Here is a 12,150-nt window from a genome sequence, read left to right on the forward strand (position 1 = left end):
GGGAGAGAGAGAGGGAGAGAGAGAGAGAGGGAGGGAGAGAAGGAAAATTGCCATTTTTTTAAACATCTGATTTAGTTTTTTCAACATATCACTTTTTCTTTTTTCTTTGTACAAGCGTGTAAAGTCCCCGTCTGAAGCACACACACACACACACACTAAAATCACACGTGTGTGCGTTTGTCAGTTTTTGTTTTCCCTCTTCTGTACAAGTTTGTGTGTGTGCGTGTTGTCGTCACAGGCACACATATAGATACACACAAACACACACACACATTCAAAATATGCAAGCATGCTCGCTCTTCTACACACACTCTCTCACATACACAGACACGCACATGCTCACTGGTCAGGTTCCGGATCAGCACAAAGCGGGTTTGGCTCTTTGTGTGTCCCGATCTTGCGTTGAGAACGAGAGGCAACGAATCAGGAAGGAGAGTTTGGGCGGTGCAGCCAATCAGAAGGAGCTGAGTGCCTCCAGAGCCACCTCGTAGCAGAACTTGTACTGCTCCTGAGGAGGGACAAAAAGGGTTGTGTGTTATTGTTATCACTTCATGAAAAGCACCCAGAAAAGTCCGCCATTTTGAATCCTGTGGTATATTTTTACAACTTCAGGGTGATGATGTCAAACTGGGAGCGTTTCTGAGCCCTCGTTGGAATTCCGGTCCAGCAGGGCGCCATGAGGTTTGATCCTTCATCACCAAAATGTCACTTTTACATGTTGTTGTTGTTGCTCCTCTTTGGTCGAGTGTAGAAACAACAACAACAACAACGTGCTCAGCTGCTCCGGCATGTTGGACCAGCGTCCTGATGGCGGACTAGCGGAGACCAAACCTTTCAGAAATATTGTGAAACCTTTTCTGACCCGTTGATGGGAGTGACACTTAACCTCTTTCAAAATAAAGTCTTTATCATATTTGTATTTCTGCCTCCAGAGATTCATATTGGCTCTTTGCTCTTCGATGGTTTGAGCTGGAGATGGTTTTTTTTCTCCTTCAGTTAAAGAATTAATGTTTTCTTCCAAACATCAATTTATTGTATGATCTGTATGACAAGTATTAATTCCTCTCATGAAGTGTGTGTTTGTGTTTGTGCGTCCTCACCATCGTCTCCACCATGTTGGTCTTGTTGTTCCTCAGAGTTTTCACTGTGTGGAAAACGTCCACGATGTTCTGCTGCTGGATCATCTCGTTGATGCTGCAGATGGCACAGAAGGTTCCTGACCGCCCACCACCGGTACTGAGGAAGAGGAGGAGGAGGAGGAGGAGGAGGAGGAAGAGGAGGAAGAGGAGGAGGAAGAGGAGGAGGAAGAAGGGGAGGAGGAAGAGGAGGAGGAGGAGGAAGAGGAGGAGGAAGAGGAGGAGGAGGAAGAGGAGGAGGAGGAGGAGGAAGAGGAGGAGGAGGAGGAAGAGGAAGAGGAAGAGGAGGAGGAAGAGGAGAGGAGGAGGAGGAAGAGGAGAGGAAGAGGAGGAGGAGGAGGAAGAGGAGAGGCAGAGGAGGAAGAGGAGGAGGAGGAGGACGAGGAAGAGGAAGAGGAGGAAGAGGAGGAGGAGGAGGAGATGAAGGAGGAGAGGAGGAAGAGGAAGGAGGAAGAGGAGGAAGAGGAGGAGGAGGAGGAAGAGGAAGAGGAAGAGGAGGAAGAGGAGGAGGAAGAGGGGGGTGAAGAAGAGGAGGAGGAGGAGGAAGAGGAAGAGGAAGAGGAGGAAGAGGAGGAGGAGGAGGAAGAGGAAGAGGAAGAGGAGGAAGAGGAGAGGAGGAGAAGAGGAAGAGGAGGAGGAGAAGAGGAGGAGAGGAGGAGGAGAAGAGGAGGAGGAGGAGGAAGAGGAGGAGGAGGAGGAGGAAGAGGAGGAGGAGGAGGAAGAGGAAGAGGAAGAGGAGGAAGAGGAGGAGGAGGAGGAAGAGGAAGAGGAGGAGGAGGAAGAGGAGGAGGAGGAGGAGGAAGAGGAGGAGGAAGAGGAGGAGGAGGAGGAAGAGGAAGAGGAAGAGGAGGAGGAAGAGGAGGAGGAAGAGGAGGAGGATGAAGAAGAGGAAGAGGAAGAGGAGGAGGATGAAGAAGAGGAAGAGGAAGAGGAGGAGGAGGATATTCATCATTACAGCCTCATCATCCTGATAAGTGAAGCCTAAGCTGATCTGCTTGATGATCTCGCTGTAACAAGCATAAAATGACAATAAAGAATATTCAGATTCAGAATAATGGATGAGCCAACTGAAGGAGATGAAGATGAAACCTGGAAAGGGAATTTAAAAAGGAGCTGTGGCTTCTCCTTTAGAAAACAGCAGGCACTTTTTTTTTGGCCTTTTCTCAACCTGATGAGAGAAGATTTGAATAAAGATGGAATGGTTTTGCTGCTGAGGTGGATTCTGTTAGTCGACCTTTAAACCCTGAACTCACAAATAAACAAGTTTTACTGCCAACGTTTGTCTGTTTGTGTGTCTGAGTGAAGCTTTACAGGTCTGTATTTGAACTTCTACAGTCTTTCATTGTGTTGATATCCATCAGCAGATATTTGGGTAAAAGCCATCTCAGCCTGGTTTTACATGTCAGAGCCGTCATTTAAGGCTAAAGGAACAAAAAGAAACCTTCAAGAGTAAAAAGAAAGCGTCAAAGAGCTGACAGCGTTCCTGACCGTTGGATTAAAAATGCAAATAGTTCCAGAATCCAGACTGGAGACGTCAGACGACGTTTTAGGCCCAAAATGGGAACAATTGCAATTGAAGCCGGAGCACAAAAGGACTCAGCTAATGCATTTAAGACTCAGTCCTCAGAGAGAGAGAGGCTTCCTGTGATGGACAAAAGTGCAGCCAAGCAAACATATCTGTGCCGTCCAATCAGCAGTCAGCGCTCCGCCAGGCGGAAGTCCAACCACCCACCATAAAAATGACTCCTGACACCCGACTCCCCTGGTTCCATCTGAACTGCTCCAGAATTCAGACTGAATAAAACATTCAGGTGGGGCGGGGGCGTCACAAAATCAGCCACCGCCAACAGCCAGCTGTCATTACACTCCTCAGTTAGAGAAGACGACTGAAAACACCACACCTGACTCTACTTTGGAACGAGAAACAAATGAGCTATTAAAAATGAAGATTCGAAGTTGCTTCTCTTTTTGACGTCCTGTCCGAGTAGATAAATTCAAATACATTAAAATTAAGAAGTAAAACAAAGAGCAGCCGAAGGAGCAGGTCGATGCTCACAGGCCATCAGGTTAAAGACAAATAATGAAAAAAAAAAAACGATCAGAAGGCTCATTAAGGAGAAAACAGCAGCACAAAATAATTAAACATAACGTGAATGAACTCACACTTATTCACGAGTGCTGCGTCACTTTGGTGACCTCCAGAGAAGAGAAAATATTCCGTTTTATTTTGAAAAGCTTTAAATGCACCTGGATCCAGAATCTGACTCAAAGACTCTGAGCATGTTGATGTACGGCAGCTTTAAACACACGGAGGGCAGAGACCCGCCTCAGCGAGCTGAAAATGAGACACGTGTTCGGCATTAAGGAGCGTCGGACTCAGAGCTGCGGGCCGACTGAGGAGGAGAAAAATAATCCATTTCACCAGCTGCTGATTGGACTATCATGTTTCTCCTTATCTCTGGTATTACTGCAGCTGTGAAATCAATATCTGGGGCTGATTAGGCAGCGGAGCTTTCCCCAGAAGCAGAGAGCGCTAACATTAAAGCTGCCGGACGGGGGGCAGCCGGCTGCTAAACGCAAACATTTACCTTCTAAATGACTTTCTACAGAAGCCCTGAGAGCCAAAATACATACATCAGTATTATTTCAGCACATTTCAAATCTTTATTTTGTCATTTGCATATTTAGTTTGAAACGAAATGATGAACATTGTGAGAGAAAGATTCAGGATCTTTTACTGCAGAACGCTGAATAACAATGATTGAGTTGAGTTTCGCTCCAGAGGTCAAACTGCACACTGTTTTTAACCAGCAGCAACAAAACACAAAAATCAGATACAGCAGACAATTTTTTTATTTAAATAATCAGTAAAAATCTGTGAGGATATAAATAAATAATGAGTTTCTGATGAAATACTGACAGTTTGTTTCATTTCTCTCTTTCTTTCCCTTCGAGTTAGAAAACACTGAGAAGCATCAAGAACTCCAACAGAAGCTGGAAGAAGCAAATCAATGCCAATTCTGATTGGCCCAATGAGCTGTGACAGTGGAAGCTGATTGGATGAGCACCATGTGCTGGAGCCAATGTTTGGATTGTGCTGAATGAGTGTTTGCGTTGCTTTAGTTTCTTGTGTATAGATTTTACAGCCTGCGTTTCTCTCCATCATCATCAGCTTCATTTCTTCTGCTCACACAGGAAGTGTACCTCACTGATGTTTGTGTGTTTGTGTACACACAACATCCGACACCAACATAGGTCAACAGCTGATTGGACTTAATGATGGTTTCAACAGTTTTTTCAACTTGTTCCCTTAATTAAGGGAAAGGGCAGCCTTCAGCTAAGGGGAAATTAAATATTGAGTGTCACACTTAAATTTAAGGTGTTTGTTGTAAAAAGGTCTCAGGTCCAAAAACTTTGTTCTTTCAGTTCGACTGAAAGAGGCGAGCCTGAAAGTGTCAAGAAATGTGTTTGTTTGTGTGCTCTTTTAAAGAAAGTGTACTTTATGATTGTTAAGTGTAAATCTCTCTGCCTAACACACACACAGAGGGCACATCTGTCTTCTGACACTTTTGTGTTGATTTATCGTCCCAGTGAGGAGCTCTTGTTTGACCTCCTTTCAGTCGCTTCTATTTTAAATCACCTGCTGTTCAGCTTGTGTGTCTGTCTTTGTGCGTGTGGGTGTGTCGTACTCACAGACAGTGCACCACGGTCCTCCCGTCCCCTCCGTCGTACTGCTCCTGCCACTTCGCCAACCTCCGGACCAACTGGAGGATGGAGCGCTTGGAGAGGGGCGTGTCCCGGTAGGCTGGCCAGCCAATGAACTGGAAGTGCTGCACCAGGCGGTAACCGTCCTGTGGCTGAGGAGACGGAGAGGAGACGGGTGAGGAGATGGGTGAGGAAATGGGTGAGGAAACAGGTGAGGAAATGGGTGAGAAGATGGGTGAGGAAATGGGTGAGGAGACGGGTGAGGACACGGGTGAGGAAACAGGTGAGGACACGGGTGAGGACACGGGTGAGGACACAGGTGAGGACACGGGTGAGGACACAGGTGAGGACACGGGTGAGGAAACAGATGAGGAAACGCGTGAGGACACAGGTGAGGAATCGGGTGAGGACACAGGTGAGGAAACGGATGAGGAAACAGATGAGGAAACGCGTGAGGACACAGGTGAGGACACAGGTGAGGACACGGGTGGGGACACGGGTGGGGACACGGGTGAGGACACAGGTGAGGACACGGGTGAGGACACCGGTGAGGACACCGGTGGGGACACGGGTGAGGACACGGGTGAGGACACGGGTGAGGACACTGGTGAGGACACCGGTGGGGACACGGGTGAGGAAACAGGTGGGGACACTGGTGAGGAAACAGGTGGGGACACTGGTGACGAAACAGGTGAGGACACGGGTGAGGAAACAGGTGAGGACACGGGTGAGGACACAGGTGAGGAAACAGGTGAGGACACGGGTGAGGACACAGGTGAGGACACGGGTGAGGAAACAGGTGAGGACACGGGTGAGGAAACAGGTGAGGACACGGGTGAGGACACCAGTGAGGACACCGGTGGGGACACGGGTGAGGAAACAGGTGAGGACACAGGTGAGGACACGGGTGAGGAAACAGGTGAGGACACGGGTGAGGACACAGGTGAGGACACGGGTGAGGACACGGGTGAGGACACGGGTGAGGACACGGGTGAGGACACAGGTGAGGAATCGGGTGAGGACACAGGTGAGGAAACGGATGAGGAAACAGGTGAGGACACAGGTGAGGACACAGGTGAGGACACGGGTGAGGACACGGGTGAGGACACCAGTGAGGACACCGGTGGGGACACGGGTGAGGTCTCAGAGGTGATTCTGCTGTTTCTCACATTTCATGTCAGCAGATAACGACCTCTGATACGACGTGTCACCTGAACTCACTGAGCCGTGGTTGCTATAGTAACAGTCAGGAAGAGATGATGGTTGGGCTTCAGATTTTCCTGAATGACGCCGAACGGTCACGACAGCAGGAAGAAACTGAACTGCTGCTTTCTGTTGGGAATCAAACGCAGCTCTCCTGCGTCATACTCCACCAGCCGAAATGATGGACGCCTAAAACACGTGTGCTGTGATTCGCTCTTGTTTGCGAACAAAATGCCTTTTCAAAGTAAATAGGATTGGACTCAACAAAGACGACATCTTATAATGTTTAATTCAATTTCACGGCAGCCAAAATGTTTGCAGCTGTCTGGCCCGCGGCGGTTGGCATCCGCCACCTAAGATACCATGACGCTGCGTCACTGTCAGGACTGATTTGCTGCTCCGCGCCGCCAGACGGCCGTATGCACATTGACATTTAGACACGCAGCCAAACAGAGACTGTTTTTGATTCCCCCAAATCTTCTCTGATTTCTTCTCCTCTTCTCTTACTCTACTTCCTCCTTCCTTCCTGTTTCTCCACCTCGCCCATCTCTCGCCACAATCACTTCCTCTTCCAAACTGTCTCTAAGCCCCATTTCTTTCTGCCTCCACTTTTCGCTCTCTCCCTCTTCGTCTGATGGCTTAGTGGTTGGTGCTACAGAGTCAGCCGGGTCGGAGCGGCTCTCACAGTGTGAGATGTGCTGTTGTGGTGATGATATGAGCCATTTCACGCCAGACTGGTGATGTGTTATAGAGAGAGAGGTGGGGGGGTGGAGGGGAATTCACTCAGCTCTATAGGAGGCACGCAGACAATAGAGCGCCGCTGGAGTCGCATCGTCATGGATGGGTGAGGAGATGAGATGAGGGGGAAGTTACAAGAGGAGGGGGTGAAGGTAAAGAGGAGGTGAGGAGGTGAGGAAAGGAGCTAGAGGAGAGTAATCTTCAACAGCTTCCTCTGAAGAGAACTCGTTAAAGCCGGACTCAGATCAATAATGATCAATCAATAATCTGATATCTGTGCAGCCGTCCACTCAAATGTAGGTCGAGGACATCAAATGAACAAAAATATAACACTTTTGCTCGGAGGGTTGGCGTCAACAAAAAAATAAGGATGGAACTGTGGACTCGGACTCGGACCACAGACGTACCCTGGCCATGTTGCAGATCCTGAAGATGCGGTTGATGATGTCTTCATCGATGTCAGCTGATATGAACTCCACCTGGATGGGACCGTAGCAGCACGAGCTCTTCTCGGGCCAGTACTGCATACACAGCTGCAGAGGACGACGGCGATGAAGGGCAGAAAATACAGACGGAACGATACTGACGGTAATGAGAACGAGACGTTTGTTCTACCTGCGCCGCGTCCATCTCATTGAGCATCACGATGGACGAGCAGTTGTAGTCGAACACCAGCCTCCAGAAGTCGCCCATGGTGTTTGGCAAAGGGTGCTGGGTAACGATGAAGGCCGCAGGTTGTTTGTGGCTCTGGAGAATTGAGACGGACCAGAAAAAAATAAGAACAGGAAGCAGGGCGCAAACAGACACACACACTCTGGGCCTCCACACTCACTCACACTCACATCCATTAACGCAGCGTTGATGTAATTGGAGCTCTCGCCGTCCACCGATATGAGGAACGGCAGGCATCGGTCGGCCGACAGGACGTCCATGCTGCGGTTCTTGTCGTGGTTCCTGGGCAGCAAACCCACGCTGCAGTCCTCCGGACGGACTCTGGGGGTCACGATGTTCAGAGTCTGAGGGACAGAAAGACTTTGACATCAGTCTGTCTCCTTTTTTTCCTCTAGAAGACACTGAAGGTGGACGTTTAAAAGGCGCCTTCAGGAGAAAGTCAGTCAGGCTCCGCCCCCTGTGTTTCGTCTACAGGCTCAGGATTTGGTGGATTCATGCAACCTGCCATCATCTACAACAGGGAGTCAGCCATTTTGGACACTTGGACAAAGCGACTTTAAAACGTGTCAGCATGAAACAGGAAGCTGCTATGAAATGTCAGGTTTTACAGTAATGATGTTCTTCTCCCTCCTGTGGGATGTTTGTAATGTTCACACATCAACACATCTGTGTGCGTCTGCCTGCTGACCTGGAACTCGTCTTTGATCTGGCTGGAGTTGGTCTGAGGGTCCAGCCTGCTGATGTTGTAGTAGATGGCTCTGAACTCACACACTGGAATGGCTGTGTTCCCACACAGACACGCCTCCAAGATGGCATCGTGAACAAACACATACTGCTCCTGCAACAGCAAACACAACCATCACACAACAACACACAGAAGAGACCAGAGAGGACGGGGACAGTCTGTGTCTATTATCTGCTGATAAACTCAAACAGTTTTTGTTGTCATCACCCCCCCTCGCCCCCCCGCAGCAGCTTGACAGTGAATAAAGTGTCTTTCCGTCCCACCTCAGTCTGGACTCTCAGTGTTGTCATCTGTATATTTTAGTTCTGAATGTTTGTACCTGCAGCAGCACAGTAACAACAACAACAACAACAACAACAACAAAATATGTGCTGAACAAGTTCATTTTAAAAGTTGATTCTAATAAATATCAGGACTGCCCCTTTGGGAGGTGAGGATCCTGCTTCAGGGTCTGGGATCACATGATTCTTGTGGGTTGTTACTCAGAACGCACACACTATTGTGTGTTTTTCTGCCACTTTTTCAATTTGCTCTTTGTTCTGTCTCTCTGTTGAATGCTAATTGTTGGCCTTGGAGCAGAGAGGAGAGTTTTTAAAAGCATCGGTGGAGTGACCTCACCTGGCCATTACCTCCTTCAGTGACACACACACACGCAGAAACACACAGACACACAAAGAGAGAGGCACTCACATCCATACGCACAAACACACGGTTTCCCCACCGTGCCTTTTAAAAGATTAATTGCTTTGTGGTGTGTGGAGCAGGATTATAATAACGTCAAGCAACACTGACACAAATTGCTCCCACACACATTGAAAGGAAAGGGCAGGAAGCATTTAGTTTGGTTTCAAGGGGCGCGCACACGCACACACACACACACACACACACACACACACACACCACTAGCTTTCTTCTCACTGCCGTCACGTGAAAGCCTTCTGTGTTGCCAGTGGTAACTTTCTGAGCCTCGCTCTTCACACTCTTCACACAGCCTGTTCACCGGTCGGTCCTCTTAATTCACGCTGAAGTCAACTCGTTTTGAAAACGCCACGTTTCCATCGGTGGCACAATCGAAACGCAGAGGCGGGATGGATTAGCTCGGATTTAGGTAGCTTAGAGACGGAATGAATATTCGTGTTCCAGAATGAAACATCTGAAGACGGAGACTCCGGGAAAAGTGATGGATCGCACAAAATGAGAACAACTTACAACAACATGCAGGAGACAGGAAGTGATCTGAGTCCTCTGCTCACACAAGAACAAGTTCTTCGGATCATCCAGGTCTCAGAGATGTCATACAATAAAACCTCAAGAAAGCAAGAAGGGAACTGTCGGCGGGTGTGATGTCAAAGGTCAGGACAGACTGTGGTGGGACTGTCATGGTCGTCATGGTAACAGTTAGCAGGTTGGGGTTAGCCTCTGTTAGCTCAGTGAAGTTGCTCCACGTTGTCTGTTCTGTGTGTTCACGCGCACGTCTCATAATATACTCCTTCTAAACACACACTGATACAAGGAATGGTCAACGCCTGTCTGAGTGAATTTGTGTGTACTCCAAGTGTTTGTGTGTTTGCACCAAGCTCTTCTATTATTCAGATTAGATTTAATATTCATGATATGAGACTGGAAGAAGCTCTGAGACTCTGTTTCTCTTCTGACGCGCCGACATCTTAAACTCAAACCGAAGATTCCAGCTAATGAGGCTAATTGAGCCGCTTCCTAAATATCTGGATATTTATGTATTTGCTTCCCGTAGAGTTTGTCTAAAAAAAGAGTGTTTGTGTGTCTGTGTGTGCTCACAGGTGATCCTACAGATCATCACTTTTTGTGTCAGTTACAAAACATACACAACATTGTTAAATGAATGAAGCTGTAGTGTTGTATTGAGCCGTCACAGCCGCCGTAGAACAAAATCAATTTTATATTTATATCACATTTTACACACTAGTAATACAAATTACAAAAAGAGAGACAAGAGTAAAGAAAATGTATAAAATGTAAAATGAATGAAATTATTCATTTAACAGTCACCATAAAAAATGTCTGAACGCTCACCTCCGTCTGCACCATGTTGACTCGCTGTGATCTGAGCTCTCGGATGCAGTTGAAAATGTCGACCACGCCTTCGTTCTCCGCCATGTCCAACATGATGTCCACGGCGATGAAGCAGCCCGTCCTCCCTGCGCCGGCGCTGCAGACACAAACAAACATTCAGAGTTCATTATTATTTTCACAGCAGCAGAGAAGAAGGTTCCTTGAAGTGGTTCTACCATGCGGTCTGTGCACTGGTGCATGATGGGATACTCTTTTCACCACATCTGCCCCTTTTTGTTTTTATTTGTACGGACTAAATGATGAAATGTGGTGTTCAATATGGTGGTCCAGTCTCTTTGTCAGGAGTTAAGCTGACACATCTTGAACATCCAGACGGACGAGCAGATGGATTAATGAAATGAGTGAGAGAGGAAGGACGGGAATCATGGGAGAAACAGGAAGTACGGGAAGTACGAGAACGGGTTCGTGACTGGGAGTCATAGAAGTGGTCTTCACAGGGCACAGAGGGAAGGAGGAGAGGAGGCTCGGATGAAGGGATGCATCAGGAGCCTTGAGAATGAGGGATGGAGGGGTGAGGAGGGGGAGGAACCGATCTTTCACTTTGCATCCTCCCTGACAGCTAAAGAGAGAGAGAGAGATAAGAGGAGGAGAGGGAAAGATAAAGAGCAGGAAAGAGAGAAGGAAGGAGGGAGCGCCTCGGCAGATTACCTGTCAACCTCTGTGATTAATGTTGAGACCAGAATACAGCCGGCCATGTGTGTGGGTGTGTGTGTGTGTTTGACACAGGCCAACAGCGTCAGAGATCCCCGGAAATTGGAAGCGACTGCCATAACTTCCTGCCTGTCTGTCCACGTGCTTTTACTGCAGCCGTCTGTTTCCCACTAACTTCGGCTGTCTGTGTGTGTGCGTCTGTTGTCGTCCTCTCTTTGTGACTGTGTGTTTGGATTTTATGAATCCTCCATGAATACATAAATGCTGTAATCAGCTGCTTCACTTCTGAAGGTGAAAGTCAGACATCCCATCAAATTGGGCTCCTGAAACTAAACACCTGATGTTTCAATATCTCACCATCAAATCACTGATATTTTTCATTATTCCATATTTTGTGCTGAGCTTTATGTGAGTTTTTATGTCTTTCATTTTACTCTGACAACAGGTCTCCCAGCCGCCCCGTACAGATTAATGGTAGTCAATGATCAGAATTAACAGAGTCCATAAACGTCTCCTAAACAGGCTCCACGCTGCAATTCGCCAGTGTTGTTGAACGCCTCACAGGGAGCCTATGCTAATTAACATCACTGTGACGGGTTGTGGAAACAAATTTAAATTTTAATTTCAAACCTTTAACTTCATAAACATTTACATTTGGATTCATCATGTTGTATTTCAGACTGAGACCATAGACGCGTGAGGAGGAGGGACATTTTCCCATAGACTTCATCACAGTGGACAGTGGAGTGGAGACAGGGTGGTCTGGAGATAGAATGAAGGTTTAAGGCTTCACTTTCCAGCTCTGAATCTACATTAACTCTTTATACACAGTCTGAAAACAGGTTCGGTTCCCGGCGAGGCCACGCCCCCAAGGCCACACCCCCGAGGCCGGTCCTGTGTTCAGGTGGAGCCCCAACTGAAACAAATTTACGTTAAGAGCTCATCCTAATTTGAGGAATCTACTCCAAACGGCCTCCACAGCTCTGACCTTTTAAAGCCGCCACCTGCTGACAACCTGACTCCAGAGTCCAACTGTTCCATCCCATAAAGAGCAGAACGTGGAGGTTAAACATACCGTCGCCACGGGGATCTTAAAACTGTCACTTTTCTTCCCTGTTCCTAAAAGATGATGATGATGCTGCTGGTGATGGGATTCTTTTTTCTCCTGTTGTCTGCTTTTAAAGGTTA

At 47.7% G+C, this 12,150-nt stretch overlaps 1 protein-coding gene across 1 annotated transcript in view; it reads right to left on the minus strand.

The window, feature by feature from the left end:
- Positions 1-389: 389 nt before the first annotated feature.
- Positions 390-12,150, minus strand: part of ptprt (protein tyrosine phosphatase receptor type T) — a 167,966-nt gene continuing 156,205 nt past the window's right edge. The window contains exons 31-38 of the mRNA XM_029502321.1: positions 10,252-10,387; positions 8,143-8,292; positions 7,625-7,798; positions 7,398-7,529; positions 7,190-7,315; positions 4,830-4,993; positions 1,101-1,236; positions 390-508 (exon numbers count right to left, since the gene is read on the minus strand). Coding sequence (XP_029358181.1) covers positions 455-508; positions 1,101-1,236; positions 4,830-4,993; positions 7,190-7,315; positions 7,398-7,529; positions 7,625-7,798; positions 8,143-8,292; positions 10,252-10,387 — 1,072 coding nt within the window. The 3' untranslated portion in view covers positions 390-454. The remainder of the gene's footprint in view (positions 509-1,100; positions 1,237-4,829; positions 4,994-7,189; positions 7,316-7,397; positions 7,530-7,624; positions 7,799-8,142; positions 8,293-10,251; positions 10,388-12,150) is intronic.

This window comes from Echeneis naucrates, chromosome 5 (genome assembly GCF_900963305.1).
Source record: "Echeneis naucrates chromosome 5, fEcheNa1.1, whole genome shotgun sequence".
Classification (NCBI taxonomy): Eukaryota; Metazoa; Chordata; class Actinopteri; order Carangiformes; family Echeneidae; genus Echeneis; species Echeneis naucrates.